Raw genomic sequence first — 17,072 nt, 5'->3', positions numbered from 1 at the left:
AATTACAATCCCTAGAGAACCCCCCCCCAAAAAAAATTAACTAAACTAAAATCCTGAGATATAGCTAAAATATCAACATATAAATTCAAAATGGAATGCTAAGGAATTGAAGTCAATGAAAATCGTGGAGTAAGGGATTCCGAAAGCCAGCCCCTTCATAACAGCAATACAAAATCAACCTTTTTGAATGACTAGCATTGAGCTAAAAGCTTGCAGCATCCCAAGAAGTACCTGTTTAAAAAAATGGCTGATGTTGGTAAGAGCAGTAAACTTTGTGACATCTGACCTTACTCTGCCCTGGGACCAGGCTCTGAAGTAGCCTTGAAAATGGCAGCTGAATTCCTGGGACCAGTGATGAAGTTTTTGGGTTGATGGCGGGGTGGTCCGGAGCCAATGGCCAAGAAAGGATTCTTGAAGACGTCTTTTGTACAAAAAGGTGATTTTATTAAAGCAAGGGGACAGGACTTGTGGGCAGGAAGAGCTGCACTGGGAATGTGACAGGTAACTCATTATATGCCCTCAGGTTGGGAGGGGGTCAGGGATAGAGTAAGTCTCTAAGGAATTTTGGAAGTTCGAGCCCCGCGTCGGGCTCTGTGCTGACAGCTCGGAGCCTGGAGCCTGCTGCTTCGGATTCTGTGTCTCCCTCTCTCTGCCCCTCTCTCGCTCATGCTCTGTCTCTCTCTGCCTCAAAAATAAAATAAAAACATTTTTTTAAATTATAAAAAAAAAAACCAAAAAAGCAAAAAACAAAGAAAGAAAAACAGATTCCTGCAGGGGCTTCACTTGCAGGCTGATTCTTACCCACTGGCTGAGCATGGCGGGGAACCCCCGAAAGCCACAGGCTCCTGTGGCTGAGAAAGCGCTTGCGGTTGGGGTCCTTTCCAACCAAGGATGGCCCTTAACACGCAGCTGCCTCTGGCTCATTGCTCCTTATCTTGCGGGATGCCCCGAACTCCAGACTTGAAAAAACACACACAGGAATTTATTAGGCAATCTGGTTTGGTCTGCTCTCTTGTCATGGCCTCTGGCCAGGAACACAAGGGCAGACAAACCGCAGGGTTACATTTCATCCCACAGGTTAATCTCGGCCCTTTACTGCTCGCTGTTCACTGTGACCCTCTGTCATTCCTCACTTTTAGCCCAGGGCAGTGCAACCTCGTAGTTACCGGGACCTTTCCTTCCCCAAACTAGTAAATGAGAAATCAAAGCTCATACCTTCCATCGCATGCTAGGAAAAAACCAAGGGAAGCAGACAGCCCTGGGGCGCCCCTGCACAGTGGAGGGGACACTATCCTCTGGGTTTCTGTCAAAAGAAGTGCCTAAAATTGTATCCCGTCTTCTCTCCCTGATGACTGTGGACAGGGCATTGCTGCCGTTCACGTTTACTAAGTTTGTTGTTTTTTTTTTTTAATTTTTTAAATGTTTATTTACTTTAGAGAGAAAGAGAGAGAGAGACAGAGTATAAGCAGGGGAGGTGCAGGGAGAGGGAGACACAGAATCTGAGGCAGGCTCCAGGCTTTCAGCACAGAGCCCACGAACCCTGAGATCATGACCTGAGCTGAAGTCGGACGCTTGATCAACTGAGCCACCCAGGCGCCCCTCACGTTTCCTAAGTTTTAAGAATACATTCCATAAACTCTATAAAACAGTTTAGAAAAAATTTATTTGAACATATGAAAGGAAAATTTAGACCCCAATAAAACAGAGAAGCTCCTCGGCGGTGAGGGCGGCCCTGGCCGGGTCCCCCACCCAGCGTCGAGCTCTCGGAGCTACTGGAGACCCTGGGGACAGGGACCCGCCACCTTCACAAGCAGAGAAGCCAAACGGACCTGCAAAGGCTGCTCGTGACACCCGTGCCCGGCCGCTCGGGCTCCCGGCGCATCTGAAATGCCACACAGGCCCTCGGGCTGGCGGAATCGGCACTGGGGACGCCCATCCCACTCGGCACGCCTTCTTCCTTCCATCCATCCGGTCTGGACTCCTGCGACCGTCACCCGGGCGGGAGGCACCCGGACTTCCCCACGCCGCGCAGCTTCCGCACCAAGACAGTCCTGCCGCTGAGGGGCGGGGAGGGGGGCCGCCGGCTGCCCCCCAAAGGTCCTCTTCTATGGGGTGGCTCCCCCTTTCTCTGGAAGGCTTCCTCCGGCCCCGGCGGAAGGCACACTGCCACTTGGCGGCACGCGGGGCCGGCCTAGCGGATGGGCCTGAACGGGAACGTCATGCCCGAGATGAAGGTGTGGCCCGGGTGCGTGGGCAGCGCGGGGTGGGCGGCGGGGTGGGCCGGCACAGCCCCGTAGCCCAGCGGGGGCGTGTGGATGTGAGGGTAGAAGCCTGGGGGGAGCGCCGCGTGGGGCGCCTGCTGCACCGGGCCCGAGATCACCAGCTGGAGCAGGCTGCAAATACAAGGACAAGGGTTAGGTGTGCGGCGGCTGGGCGGGCCCGTCCACTCGTGGATGTGCTGCGGCCGGGAAGGACAGAAGGCCTGGATCGGCGGTGGCCTCGCGCGAGCGCCAGGAGGGGCACCAGCTGCAGGTCCAGAGCCTGCACGTTTCTGGGCATGGAGATCTGTGAAAACGCGTTGCATGGGGGCGGCTTGTGGCTGGGGAACAGCGGCAGAAGTGACCTGGAGGTGGCAGGATTGAGACGGTGACCCCCCCCCCCCCCCCCAGGAGAGGATCCTGTGGCATCGCATCGGAGAAACCACAAAGTGGGTGCCGGAGGTGGGACGGCGAGAAGACTGCGGAGGGAGGGTCTGCACGAGGCTTACAGTCCCCAGGAGCTCTGGGCACAGCCTCAGTGTCTGTGGCCTGGGGACTCCCACATCCGGTTCAGCCCCAAGTGTACACTTAGGAGGATCGTGACCAAGGCCCGATGGCACGAAGGACGGCGGGCCACAGAGTCATGCGTAGTGACTGAGTCTCCGCTGAATTCCAAGCACAGCCACTAGAAAGCAGGTCTTTCATAGACTCCGCCCTAAATAGGGTAGGCCCCGCCCCCACGATGGCCCTGCCCCTGGGATGGCCCAGGCCGGGACCCAGCCCTTTCCCACCTTCAGGGGCCACCTCCCCCACCCCCACCAGGAGGCTCCAACCCTCCTGCTCACTTGCTCCTTCACTCCGGGGTGACAGCCACACTCCAGCCCTACTCTTCATACCCCATCACTCCTTCCCCAACACCCTCCCGCCCACCACCGCCCCAAGCCCCAGGTGCCCCGCACCTTCTCCGCCCTGTGCTCTCCTCTCTGTGGTTCGGGACATCCATGGCCTGGGTCTCCCTCCTGGAATCCCCTTCAGTTTCCAGTGTTGGTCCCTTCTGGATCTCCCTGAAGAGTTCCCTCTGATCAGTCCTATCTTCGCCACCCCACATTCCCTCCCAGAGAGACCAGCAAAGATTGCTAACTTTCCCACATCAGGAGCTTCCAGGCCTTAGCCCGCCCACACCCTGCAGTTAGCACCAAATACCCAATCACCCACCCAGTTAACGCCGGAATCAGAGAAGCTTCTCTGGCCCTCTCCTCTTCAGGACGGAGGCCTCCTTCCCCAGCCTGGCCTCTCCCCTCTCTCCCCTGGCCTCTGCGTGGGACAGACTGGCTCTGCTCTCGCTTTCCTAGCTACACCCCAAGGCCATGCCTCAACTGGGTTCTGTGTCTGCAGTCCACATCATCAACCATTCACACTCAGGACTTCCTTGTCTCTCCCTCACACTGCCCTGCTGGGTCCAGGAGCAACCCCAGGCCACCCTGCCCTGGCTACTGTCAGCCAGCTACCTGGAGCTCTGACAGGTGGGGGCTAAGTCGTCTGCAGACTGACCGTCACTGCCGCTCCCCCTGTCCACCCCCCCGCCCCTGGTATAAAGTCTGGTGCCCAGAGCCCACGGGAGGAGCTCAGAAAGTAAGCCGAGGTCAGGAAAAAAGCTGGTGCCTGGCCTGAAGCTCTTCTGAGCCCCTTTTCATTTATGTTACTATTTTTTTCTAACTCGGGGTGAGGAATTCAATCAAAATAAGCAAACAAATAAATCTAAGGAGGGTGTTACAGGGGCAAAATTTAGGTCATACATTCATTTGAACCTGCATACTATGCCAGAGATAAAATGGGTTTCAAGAAGTTTCCAGTCTATTCAGAAAGACAACAGAAAAAACACTATCACAAGTCAAAGAAAGTTTCCAAGTGACTACAAGTCCTCTGCGTGCATCGGTGCCAGGCTGCCCGTCCGGTATGTGCCAGGAGGGCAGGGCCTAGCGCCGGCTGTTAAGTTCCACCGGGGTTCCAATGGGGACCTCTAGCGATAATGCTGAGGTGATAAGGGATTTAAACCCTGTCATCATTTTAATGCCCTAAAAACATTAGATATGAAATAAGAGCTGTGCACAAAGAAGAGAAATACTACAACGGGATTATTGGAAGAGGGGCAGGAAGATACCTATTTATACAAACAACGTCTTCAGATGCCAGGGAATTTTCCTACACCCAGGGGTGGGGGTGGGGGCAAGAAAGGAACAGTATGGGCTCTTGAGGGAAAGGTGGCCCTCTGGACAGCTGTCCATGCTGTTGACAGAGTATCTCAAGCAGGACGGTTCTACTTCACCAGGAGCCATCGCACTCAGATACTCAGATACTCAGATATACTCAGATACTCAGATACTCAGATATACTCGGTTTTCGGATCTACCCAGACACCTGACGGAAGCCGCCCCTCGCTGCAGGGTCTGACACGGAGTCCCCAACCACACACGGGGACGCAGACCTCAGGCTGCAACCACTCTCGCCATCAGCCCACGAGCTGGCCTTTGGCCGATCCCGGTTACTGGTCTGCCACATGTGCCCAGGCGCACCGGCCCTGGCGGCGATGGCGGGCCAGGCCCTGGGCAGCCGTGAGCACAGGCGGCGGGTTCGCGCACCCTCCATCCACACTGCCTGCCAACGCCAGCCCTGGAGCCCCGGCCCCTGACGATCTAAAGAAAGAAGAGTGTTAGTAATCCTACCGGCTTCACTGACTCTTTTCTGTCCCTGTGCACACTGCCGCGGTGGCGGGAGTTCTGCCTTCAACTGTAACATTTCCTCACCAGGACGCCAGAATTACTCTTTTCAGTGGATACATGATTTCTGCCCTTCTGATGTATCACTACTAATTTACTAGGGATCCCTGTGCTTTGGGACTGTTAGATTGCTTCTAGCTTTTTGCTACTAGTGATGCTGTATTTGCATGAAACATTTTTGCACCCTTGGCTTCTGCTTCTTAGAGTCAGTGAAACTAATCACATCAAGCGACATGCCTGAGTATAACAGTAAGAGCAACAGCAGCTAATACTTCTTAGATACTTGGTACACACCAAGGCCTGTTCCAAGCACTGAGTTTTTACTCTAATCTTCGCAAAAATCCTACCTCAGGGGCGGGGCAGGAGAGGTGAGGGGAGCAGACAAGAGGCAGGTATTGTTATTTTTTTGATTTTACATCAAAACAAGGCAGTGGGAGATAAGGAACTTGCCGAAGGTCATTCAGACAGCAAGCAGCAGCCTGGACTCTCCCCCAGAAGCTGTGACCACACAGCTCCCGCTCCTCACCTCTGTCATCGCCACCACCCCCAAATCATGACAATAGCCACCATTTACGGGCAGATTCCCACGAGCCAGGGACTCGGCCTGGAAGTTTACAAGCACCAACACATTTGATCCTTCCTCCAACCCCGGGCACAGGCGAATTACCCGCCCCCTCCCCAGGCCAACTTTACAGAGGAGGAAACGGAGGCTCAGAAACAGGTGAAGGGAATGCCCGAGCAGCACAGAAAACCAGTTAGACCCATGCTCAGAACCCAGTCAGTGCCATCCATCGACAAGGCCTAACTGCCACGCTGTGCCCTAGGCCAGGGCTCTGAAGTGTTTCCCGGAGGGCCGCGCAACCCACAATACCACCAACAACACACGCATGGACGCCGGGAGTCACCACAAAACACGTGCGCTAATTTAAGCGAGCGGTAAATGGCTCCGAGCTTGCTCAGGTTTCTTTCCTGGACTCCCAGGCAAGGTGGCCGCATCTCCTCGAGTTGCTCTCTCACGTGGGTCATGCTATCTCACTCCCCACTTATCATCGGGTCCTTTGGCAGCTCCCTACACACGGAAGCCAGGAAGCTGGCTGTCCTATCCAGGAAGCCAGGACAAGATGTCCAGCCCGCCCCCGCCCAGCTAGAATTATTTGAGAGGGCACTTACTTATTATGGGGCAGCCTGGAGCACAGGGTTCTCAGGTCATCTGAAATCAAGGAGACGCATGATCAGGAACAGACTGGAGACAACAAGGTGAAATGTTCACTGAGTTCTTTTCAAGGACACCGGTAAGAGAGCAATAGTGCCTGTACTGCCTTTTCCCATCACCACTCAGAAACTGCAGTCTCTCGGGGCGCCTGAGCGGCTCAGTTGATTAAGTGGCCAACTCATGGTTTCAGCTCAGGTCAATCTCACGGCCTCGTGGGTTTGAGCCCTGCATCAGGCTCTGCGCTGGCAGCACAGAACCTACTTGGGATTCTCTCTCTCTCCACTCTCTCTGCCCCTCCCCAACTCATGTGGTCTCTGTCTCTCTCAAAACAGACTTAAAAAAACAAAACAAAACAAAAAAAACCCTGCGTTCTCTCTTCCTTCAGTTCTTGCTTTAACAATGAGGCCCCCAAAAGAGTACATGCCTCAGGAGAAGGGGCAGGTCTACTGGCAATCTGGCAGGTGGCTGGGAAAGGCTCCAGTGGCAAGGCTCTCACTGAGCAGAGCAGATGGCCCAGGTGTCCCAAGAGTGCCGAGTGGGAAACGTATCACATGAGCGCCAGCTGGGGCCACAGGCCACTTCTGTAAGCCCACAGTCACTAAACAAGCACAAGTTCTACGAGACACTGGGAGAGGCCAGCACCGCAGTGGAGAATCAGGGACCTGGATGCAGGTGAAGGGAATGTTTTGCGCACTTGAACCTGTGCACCGTGGTAGGTAATGTACGCCTCAATAAAAAAAGGACGCAGGAAAAGAAAGGGTTCTCTGTGAGCAGAGACGGTGAGGGATCATCCTCACTCCCAAAGGGTCCCTGCTCCTGGGCAAAGCGGCCAGGAGACACTCAGACATCACAGTCAGTGTTCTACCTGGGGAAGCTGTGCAACTTTGCCCTCGTCCCTCACGCTACGAGGAGAGAAGCTGTGAAGGGGCAGAGAGCAGCACTGGTCCAGGAGTCCCTATTTTCCTTCCAGGAGGGTCCGGGCGAGGGAGTCCTCACCTCTCGTGCACAGCAGGGCCCCGGAGGCCATGGCCACCTGCAGGGCCTGCGCCAGCCGGTCCAGAGAGAGCTCGATCTCCTGGGAGGCGTTTAGGGGGTTCAGTTCATCCGCCAACCTGTTGATCTCCTCCACCAGTGGGACCATGTGGTCAAACAGGACGAGCCCCAGGCGCCCATAAAGATTCTTCTCGGTTAAGTGCACCTGCAGCATCATGAGGACCTGGAGGACGTTGAGGTGGAGTTTCGAGTACAGGAGGTGGGGGTCTCTGTCCATCCCTCCCGAGTCCTTTGTAACTTTGGTGGCGACGTGCCCGTTGGACAAGGAGGGCTTCTTCTTCCGTTTATAAGCCAGAGGGGCCTTCACACACCAGCGGATCAATCCAGTGAGCGGCGTGAGCTCTAAAAATCCTATTGGGAGGTTGGCGGCAATCGGGGTATTTAAAAAAGTGATGAGAATCAACCTCGGGTCCTCAAAAAGCCAGCTGACAATCATCTCGAGCAAGTCCAACGGTGGGATGAGGTCATCTGCCAACAAAGAAGCCGTAAGTCAGGTGGGTGTGCGGCCCCAGTGACGTAAGCGGATAGCGGGAGACGGACCCCGAAGTGCACACAGCTCAGCAGCACCTGACGTTCACGCTACGTGCTCCGCCTACCTATTTTCCGTCCCCCTTCCCAGAATGTCCCCTCCGTGAGGGCTGAGACCCTGGTCCCGGCCAATGTGTAGCCCCGGAGCCAGGACTGTCTGGCCACAGTGAGGTTCAAAAAAATGTCTGTTAAATCGACACTTCCCTAGAACTCCTCCAATGCCCTGAAGTTCATCCCATGGGTCAATGTAAATACATCTGCACACTCTTTATGTCCCAAACTACCGCCAGACCCCCATCCCTTCCCGGAGAGTAGCTTTTGTCTCCTGTGACGGCTACAGTGGCCTTCACAGAACAGTTCAGAGTGCGGTCTGTGGTCAGTCAGCTACCAAGAGCCATCCCAGCCCCAAATCTGGAATCTTTGTCTAAGCAAAGCCTGACCTGCCATGACCCTGGAGACCCTGCACGTTCCATAGCCTGGACAGAGAAGAGCAATAAAAATAAATGTTGACATTCCTTCTGGTTTTGCGATGGGCCAGGCACTGTTCTAAATCCTTTACACAGATTAACTCACTCCTCAAACAAGCCACCTATTATAGAACGGATGAGGAAACTGAGGCACGACGATGTTAAGTCACTTCCCCAGGACTCACTAAAAGTATGAGGTCAGGGGCGCCTGGGTGGCTCAGTTGGTTTAAGTGTCCGACTCTGGCTCAGGACATGATCTTGTAGTTCATGAGTTGGAGCACTATGTCAGGCTCTGTGCTGACAGCTCGAAGCCTAGACCCTGCTTCGGGTTCTGTGTCTCCCTCTCTCTCTGCCCATCTCTGGCTCACACACTGTCTCTTTCTCTCAAAAATAAATAAACCTTAAAAAGTTAAAAAAAAAAAATGAGTATGGGGTGCCTGGGTGGCTCAGTCGGTTGAGCATCCGACTTTGGTTCAGGTCATGCTCTCACGGTTCGTGAGTTCGAGCCCCATGTCGGGCTCTGTGCTGACAGCTCAGAGCCTGGAGCCTACTTTGGATTCCGTGTCTCCCTCTCTCTCTGCCCCTAACCCACTTGCATTCTGTCTCTGTCTCTCCCAAAAATAAATAAACATTAAAAAAAAATTAAGTATCACAGACCAAGGATGATGAATAATCAAATTCTGTGTACCTGAGGTCCATTAAAAAAAAAAAAAAAAAGCTTTGGGGAGCCTGGGTGGCTCAGTCAGTCAAGCGTCTGACTTCAGCTCAGGTCATGATCTCACGGTTTGTGAGTTCGAGCCCCGCATCAGGCTCTGTGCTGACAGCTCAGAGCCTGGAGTCTGCTTCAGATTCTGTGTCTCCCTCTCTCTCTCTGCCCCTCCCCCACTCGCACACTCTGTCTTTCTCTCTCTCTCAAAAATAAATAAATATTTTTTAAAAAGTTTTTAAGTATGAGGCCAGCCCAGATCCGGCTTCAGGTGGCCTGGCTCTTAACCAGCTGGCCGCACTGCCATCCTGGGGCTGGTGCACAAAGCCCTGGGGTCGTCTGCGAGCACGGGAGTGGGTGTCCGGCCTCCTGTCTCTGGGGCTGTCGAGCCCTCAGCTGGAGGAGCGCTAAAGATGACAGAAGCCCGTCCAGGACGCTGAGGCCGGAGCCGAGCACGAGACAGGAGAGCGTGAGGCGAGCGAGACACGTGTGCGTGGAGTCTCCAGCTGCTCTTTCTCAAGGGACCAGGGCTTTCTTCCCTGAGATCATGCCTTCTGCTCTGCAGTTAAAACTGTGCCCTGCCCTTCTGTCATGAAATGTCGTCCGCAGCCTTTACTTGGCAAAATGTGTGTGTGTGGGGGGGGGGGGGAGGGGGACCCTGTGTGTGGCCCCTTTATCACCCCTGAGAGGGAACGCCAATTTCACACCTTCTTGTCCGGCACGCCACCCCTCCTGCCCGACACACACACACACACACACACACACACACACACACACACACACACACGCTGAGGCACCTCTGAGAGCCTGAGGGAGGTGTGTGTGCCCCGCGTGTGCAGTGTGTGTGTGGACTCGAGCGAACCGTCCTACTCAGAGACCCAGCTTGTCTGCACCATCCGGGCAAGACAAGGTTCTGTCTCCTTAGGGGAGTTTCTTCCATCCTGTGGGCTGGAAGGCACAGACTCCCCAGGAAGGCTCCCAAGAGCGACAGCGGTCACCATTCTGACCGTGGACTCCAGGTCCACCCGCCAGGGCCACCGCGCCACTGCTGGGTGCCCGGCGACCTCCCTATGTCCAGACTCACCAGGGGGTATACGTTAGAAATGTACAGCTTTTTGTACGTCAATCATACCCCCATAAGGCAGTTGTAAAAAAAACCAAAAATCGCTGACATATCAGACTGGCAAACTGGCTTAAGAGAAAAATACCATGTCTCACGTCCATTCTAGAACACTGGCGGTATTCTCTGAACGTTGCCTCCTTTTCCACGCTAATCTGTTCCCAGTGTTAAGGTCAATTTCCGTCCTTGATGGCGTGGAATCACTGATCAACCGGGAAGCTACACAAAGGGTTGAATTAAATCATTCCTATGGGAAAACTAAGGGCCCGACTACTGTTCCCAGCTATCCAACGCTCTGAGGAAGCCTCTGCAGGAGAGCGCCAGGGAGAATCCCACTCCAGCCGCAGGGCACCGCTCACAAGACCTGCCCTAGTCCCAGGGGCACGCTGCCGTGACAGAAAAGGCAGAAAGCGCATGTGACCATGATACACATGTCAACGTCCACACTACGTCCACGCGAGCTTTCTCAAGAGAACGGAAAAGCTGAGCAGCAAGGGGGGCGGAAATAAAGGTCCAAGTATATACTGAGGGTGCTGCTGGGCTGTACAGAAGCAGAAATGTCGTTGAAGGCTCTCCAGCTGCTGGTTTAGGCTTCAGACCAGAATAGGAGACTGTTGGTCGGCCCTCTGAGCAGCAAGAGCGGAGGGCAAAGGAGGAGGAACCTGAAGCAGAAAAGCAGGCTTTTCTGCAGAAAAACTGCTCACCAGGATGAGGTCCAAAACTTTCCCATGTGGAAACCCAGGGCCGCAGCCCCTGTCCAGGGGCTCACATGAGCCATAGGGGTCACGCAAGGACAGAGCCCTGTTTGCTCCACAAAGCCCTGTTTGTCAACCCGTGTTCCCCGGAAGTCACCCCTGGGGAGGAAAGAAGGCAGCAGAGCCCAGTGAGTGTGGGTCTGAGACTCCCACTCCAGCTCAACCGGAGAGGTTGATACTGGTTTTCTTGATTTGGAGTCTGCAGAAAATGACTGGACCAGAGGGCTCTGACGCTGGGGGGGGACGGGGCACACGGGCTCCTCCCAGTTGAAGTCAAATGCCATCTACTGGCTGCCCGGAGAACTTCACCCGACATCTCCCTGAGGAGGCCTCAGGAACCTCACAACAGAAGCGGCACTCGAGCCTCCTCATGCAACAGGCTGAGAACACGTCACCACCTCGGTGGGACTGTTGCCAAAAATGTTGAAGTCGAATCTTGCACAAGGAAACGACCAGATAAATCTAAATTGAGGGATATTCTGCAGAACAACAGGTCTGAGCTCTAACAAAACATCAGTGTCAGGGGGCACCTGGGTGGCTCGGTCGGTTAAGCGTCCGACTTTGGCTCAGGTCATGATCTCGCGGTTTGTGAGTTCGAGCCCCACGTCGGGCTGCGTGCTGACAGCTCAGAGCCTGGAGCCTGCTTCGGATTCTGTGCCTCCCTCTCTCTCTACCCCTCCCCTGCTTGTACTCTGTCTCTCAAAAATGAATAAATGTTAAAAAAAAAAAAAAAGCCAATGTCAAAGAGACTTTTTAAAATGCTTCATCTGTTCAAGATTTGAAAGGGCCAAAATGACGTAACAGCCATGTATAATGTATGATCCCTGATGGAATCCTGAATTCTCCGGACCTCTGGGGGGATGGGGGAGAGGTTATTATTGAGATGACCAAGGAAATCTGAACATAGGCTATATAAGAGAAAATACTGTTCCCTCAATATTTAGTTTCTTAGGCGTGATAACAGTATCTTGGTTAAGTAAGGGAACGTTCTTGTTCCTGGGAGAAAGATACATATTTAAGGACTTAGTACAAGACGTTAGTAACAAACCCTCAAAAGTTCAGGAAAAACCAGTACTTGTGAGTGAGTGTGAGAGAGGGGCAGAGAAAGAGAGGAAGAAAGGAGGAGAGAAACATGGCAAATGTTAACAGGTGGTGAACCCAGGCGGGAGTCTTACAACTTACAATAATCTTGTAACTTTCCCGAAGTTTTGTTATGTTTCAAAATAACAGTGAGGGATAACGAAGCAAATCCTGCCTGGGGAGAAAGCCATGACTTCCCCAGACATCTGACCCTAGCGTTTTTTAGGCCGTCTGCCCCTCGGACCACTCCGAACCAGGCAAGAGGGAATGACTACGGAAAGCTCCCTGCTAGCAAGTTCCAGAAGTCAGGGTGGCCCACTTCCTTCACTTTCAGCCAAAAATAAAACACACATTTCAGAAGGAAACAAACAAAAACGCCAAAGCATTCACTAGACATTTTACCTGGGTGTTTGAGGGGACACGAAAGTGGCCAAGAACTGAACTTGTTGAGAGCAACAAGCTGTTTAAGGTTTACCTGACGACAGGTCATAGAGCGCAGTGACAGACGTGATGAACTGGCAGCAGAAGCGAGGGCTGGCACTGAATATCTGCTTCAGCGTCTGCACGGATCCGGGCACCAGACAGCAGTAGTCGTCCACCAGGGCCCTGGCTAACCTCACGCAGTAGACCACCGGCGTCCGCTGGAAAGAAGCCACAGTCCACGTGACTACAGGTGTCGTGAGCTGGGAGGCTACAACCACGTACACACGGGGAAGACCCCCCCAGAACGGGCACATCCACTTCCCAGAGGAGATAAAGATGTTCACAGCTAACTGCGAAGCAGGGCTTGGCAAGCAAAAGCCCACGGACCAAATCCATCCTGTCCCCGGTTTTTGTAAGTCAGAGACGTGTATCTGCTCATCTGCTTGCCTGTTGTGTAAGGCAGCTCCTATGCTACCAGGACAGAGTTGAGTGGTTGTGAAACACTCTGTGTGATCGCAGAGCCTCAACTATTTCCTGTCTTGCCCTTTACACAAAAGGCCTGCTGACCCCTGCTTTGAAGTGCAGTTAGTGAAGATCACCTCGGACTTCAGAGGAGGAAATGACAACTTTTGGGACCTGACAGGTAAGACTCCAAAGGCAGAAATGAACGGTGGCTACCACTTTGAAGAGCTTGAGGAGAGTTTGTGAGCTATCATGTGATTTAGAGCAGTGCTGTCTCACTTTCTCTTACAATCCTATCCTTATGGGTTCCCGTGATTCTTTCAAATCCTGTATCACCAGCCTCTCCTGCCTTTTTCCTTCCCACTCAGAGGCCGATGTGTAGCTAGGGCCACATTCAACAGCTGCTCAGGATGTTCTAGTTCCAAGGGCCAACTGTGGCCTAGAGGGGAAACTGCAAGGAGAGAGCGTGCCAGATTGTTCCCTCAGGCTGAAATTTGCCCCCACAACCTCAAACCGGCCAACGCTACCTTCCCTAGCAGGGAGTGGTAGCCACTCACCCCTGGGGGTGGAGGGTTGGTGGTGGTGACGATCCCTGACTCAAGCCACCAAGACCCTGCCATTGACATCTGCTTTTATTTTGCCAAAAAGCCAGCACAATAGCATCAGGAGAGATAAATGGGAAATTATGTAATGAATTACAGGGGGCTAAGCCTGACTTCACTAAGTTACCAAGGGATAGAGGTAATTGTGAGATTAAATACAGCACACACCATCAGTTCACATTCCCCAGAAGTCAGACTGGTGAGAATGAACATATAGATTCCACTGAAGCTTACCTGTGTGCTACAGAGACCACTATATATGTTTCTAACCAAATTCTGAGGATAAACAGAATTCAAGCAAAACATCTACATAAACTGGGGAGGGGGAAACAACCCCAAATGATTTCAAATACTTGAGAATTAAGCAGGTCTGTGAAACTGAACGTGGTAAATTCTGTTAGCTTAATAGAGAATCATGTTAAGCAAAGTTCTGATTAATAATTACTCTAGGGGCACCTGGGTGGCTTAGTCAGTTAAGTGTCCAACTTTGGCTCAGGTCATGATCTCACGGTTCATGGGCTCAAGCCCCACATCAGGCTCTGTGCTGACAGCTCAGAGCCTGGAGCCTGGTTTGGATTCTGTGTCTCCCTCTCTCCCTGCCCCTGCCCAGCTTGTGCTCTGTCTCTGCCTCTCAGAAACAAATAAATGTTAAAAATTTTTTTAAAGAATTACTCTAAGTAGATTATCAGTTTCTGAAAGACTCTTTTTTTTTTTTTTTTAATTTTTTTTTTTTAACATTTTATTTATTTTTGAGACAGGGAGAGACAGAGCATGAACGGGGGAGGGTCAGAGAGAGAGGGAGACACAGAATCCGAAACAGGCTCCAGGCTCCGAGCTGTCAGCACAGAGCCCGACGCGGGGCTCGAACCCACGGACCGCGAGATCATGACCTGAGCTGAAGTCGGCCGCTCAACTGACTGAGCCACCCAGGTGCCCCTGAAAGACTCTTGAGTAACAAAACGCAAAACAAAATGAATCTTTCAAAGTACCAGCTAACACAAAATCTATTGTAAATATACATCTTTTCCTTTGATATTTAAAAACGGCTCTTCTGTCCATATCCATTGGGAGAGCCATCATCTTTGCAATGTCACCCTGGAACAATGCAAAACAAGTTACGTGCTTACTGACCCAAGTGTATAATTTAACTTATAATGACCTTTAAACAAACAAAAAATCCTATCTTGGAGGCTACATGTGTAGCTGTTTTCAGAATACTAACTTACCATATTCAACTAAGGAAAATGATTTTTCACTTGTTCTGAAGATGGAACTTTTTTTTCTTCTCAAATCCATTTACCACTCCAAACTATTATTTTCTCAAGAAGGGATACTACCTGTCTATAAACATAGGAGGAGGCTATCAGCGTGCCGGGTAGCAACACGGAGGAGATAACATATAGAAAAGGCCTCTCCTGAAATCCAAACAAGGGAAAATTCCTGACACTAAACTCCTCTTCAGAGGCTCTCAGAAGGCTCTTTCTAGAGAAGTACCTGGAGCCAGGAGGCTGCACACTCCAACACTGGGATCCGACAAACAGCCACCGCCATGGACACCAGTTTTCCCAACAAGCTCATCCGGCTGTCATCAGCCTTGTTCCCTTGGGGGCTGAAAAGGGATGAGAAAATAATCTGCCGGACAGAGTCCTTGGTTTGCTCCTGGAAATAATTGCACATGATTTCAAGAAGTTGGAGCTCCTGAAGTGAATTCAACCTCTGTAAAACAAATCCAAGAAAAAAGATAAAAAATTTAGCTTCAACAGATGCGTTAATTCGTAGAGTAAGAAAACAGGAAAAATACTATTCCCCACCCCACCCCCCCCCCCTGCCCAGGGAACTGTTCACCCCTCTAAAGGCCGGGTCCCAGGGGGCAGAACTCTGTTAATCTCGGGAAACGTCACTATACAGAATCGTACATCATCCTGGGTGGACTCAGGATGACCTACAGCGGTTTAAGACTCTCGGTTACGGGCCTTTAACGTCTCTCCCTGTAGCACTACTGACACCTGGCTGTCGCACGCCCCGCAAAACAGGCACACGGCTGAGCAATGCTCAGGACGCCAGAGAAGGTGGATCTGGGCTGCTGTAAAGGAGCACGGCCAAGGGCGAGAACGGAGCCTGAGACAGCAAGCGGGTCTGTGGTTTGGCAAATGCTTGCCACCTCGAGAGGCGGAAAAGGAGCGGGAGTTTCCTCGTCGCGGACGCGGGCATCCCGGCCGCCCGCCGCACCTTGGGCTGCGCGCCGCGCTCCTTGGGCACCTGGAACACGAACTCCTCGAGCAGCTCCACGGGGCCCTTGTCCACGATGGGCAGCGGCGCGCTCTGCAGCTGGCTGCTGAAGTAGATGTCCAGGTGGTACAGCACCTCCTTGGCGGCGCTCAGCGCGTCGCGGCGCAGCAGCGAGTGGCGGATGTCGCTCATGGTGCGGCCGCTGCGGCCCGGGGCGTCCAGAGCGCGTCCGCACTTCCGCCCCGGGCCCCGCGGGCGCGCCCGCCGCCGCCGAGACAAAGAGGCCGCGACACGACCTCTGCCCGCCGACCCCGGCGCCCGCCCGTCCGCCGCTCCCGCTCCGTCCTGCTCAGGGGGCCATCGCCGCCGCCGGCCAGCGGGCGCCCGGCTGTGCGACTGCGGCGCCACCGAGGGCAGCGGGAGCCCGACGCCGCGGGGCCGAACGGCGGCGGAATGCCGAGCGCGGCGACGGCGGCCCGCAGGGGCCAAGCGCGGGCCGCGGCGAGGCCCGGGCTCTCGGGAGGGCGCCACCTGGCGGCTCGGCCGGCCCGCGCGGAGGTACGCCCCGCCCCTCAGGCCCCGCCCCCGGGCCCCGCGACCGCCCGTGGGTCCTGCAGGGGCTCGCTGGGCCGCCGCACCCGCCACTGAACGCTCATTGGACTTTGCGCTTCGCTCGCCCGCGCGCAAGACGAGAAGTTCCCCTTGCTTCCTCTGCGCGGCGCTCAAAGCCTATTGGATTGGATTTGACCGCGCTTTCCCACCTGTAAGGTAGGCCGGTGTGCTGAGCCGTAGCTCAGGCCTTGGCAGTTCATTGTAAAGATTACGTCTACTCCGGAACTCTTGGCGCCGCAGTGACAAATGATGCCCCCTTACCCCTGGCCTCCAGCTTCTAGTCCCAAGTCCTCTTCCCCAGTCCCCTCTTCCCAATCCCCAATCCTGAGCAGCCTGGCCATGGGAATCTTACGTATTCTGCTCCTGAAAACCCTCCCCTCCAAAACCCCCTCAGCACTTTCTATGAAACTCTTGCGCATTCATCTCTTTGCACTGAATTAACGGGACAGTGGAGGGGTGGGGGGTGATAGTTTGGAATTTTAAAAATAGGGCAGAGGTGGCTCAGTCGGTTAAGCGTGGAACTTCGGCTCAGGTCATGATCTCACCGCTGGTCGCTTCATGCCCCGCCTCTGGCTCTGTGTTGACAGCTCAGGGCCTGGAGCCTGCTTAGAATTGTGTCTCCCTCGCTCTCTGCCCCTCCCCCACTTGCACGCGCTCTCCTTCTGTCTCTTTCTCAAAAATAAACATTAAAAAAAAATTTGTTTTAATAGGTCAGAAAAGACTTGAACGTGGGCCACAAGAGGCCAGTGAAGGGCAGGGGACCACCAGCACAGGAATGGGCCTTGTG

The 17,072-nt window shown here is 53.6% G+C and overlaps 1 protein-coding gene across 2 annotated transcripts; it reads right to left on the bottom strand.

Annotated features, from left to right (window-relative positions):
• Positions 1-1,644: 1,644 nt before the first annotated feature.
• INTS15 (integrator complex subunit 15) lies at positions 1,645-16,139 on the bottom strand. Of its 2 annotated transcripts, none has more exons than XM_019422561.2 (6): positions 15,704-16,139; positions 14,939-15,160; positions 12,433-12,598; positions 7,245-7,769; positions 6,206-6,245; positions 1,645-2,393 (listed from the first exon to the last, which is right to left on the bottom strand). In XM_019422561.2, the coding sequence occupies exons 1-6, from the start codon at positions 15,863-15,865 to the stop codon at positions 2,192-2,194; spliced, it is 1,317 nt and encodes a 438-aa protein (XP_019278106.1). In that variant the 5' UTR covers positions 15,866-16,139; the 3' UTR covers positions 1,645-2,191. The 2 variants fall into 2 exon arrangements, with proteins under 2 accessions (XP_019278106.1, XP_019278105.1); XM_019422560.2 differs by having other exon boundaries at positions 15,674-16,138.
• Positions 16,140-17,072: the final 933 nt, after the last annotated feature.

The sequence above is a fragment of the Panthera pardus genome, unplaced genomic scaffold (genome assembly GCF_024362965.1).
Source record: "Panthera pardus isolate Hobbes unplaced genomic scaffold, ASM2436296v1 HiC_scaffold_4, whole genome shotgun sequence".
In the NCBI taxonomy this organism is placed as follows: Eukaryota; Metazoa; Chordata; class Mammalia; order Carnivora; family Felidae; genus Panthera; species Panthera pardus.
Note: the sequence above shows the minus strand (reverse complement) of the source record. Positions and strands in the feature narration are given on the sequence as shown.

Bases quoted from the DNA above. Each gene is read 5' to 3' on its own strand.
- INTS15 (XM_019422560.2), bottom strand. From the start codon at position 15,865: ATGAGCGACATCCGCCACTCGCTGCTGCGCCGCGACGCGCTGAGCGCC. The intron at 7,770-12,432 runs GTAAACCTTAAA...CTTTGTTGGCAG, and splicing joins GCTCTATGACCTGTCGTCAG to ATGACCTCATCCCACCGTTG. The intron at 2,394-6,205 runs GTAAGTGCCCTC...TTGTATTTGCAG, and splicing joins TCCAGGCTGCCCCATAATAA to CCTGCTCCAGCTGGTGATCT.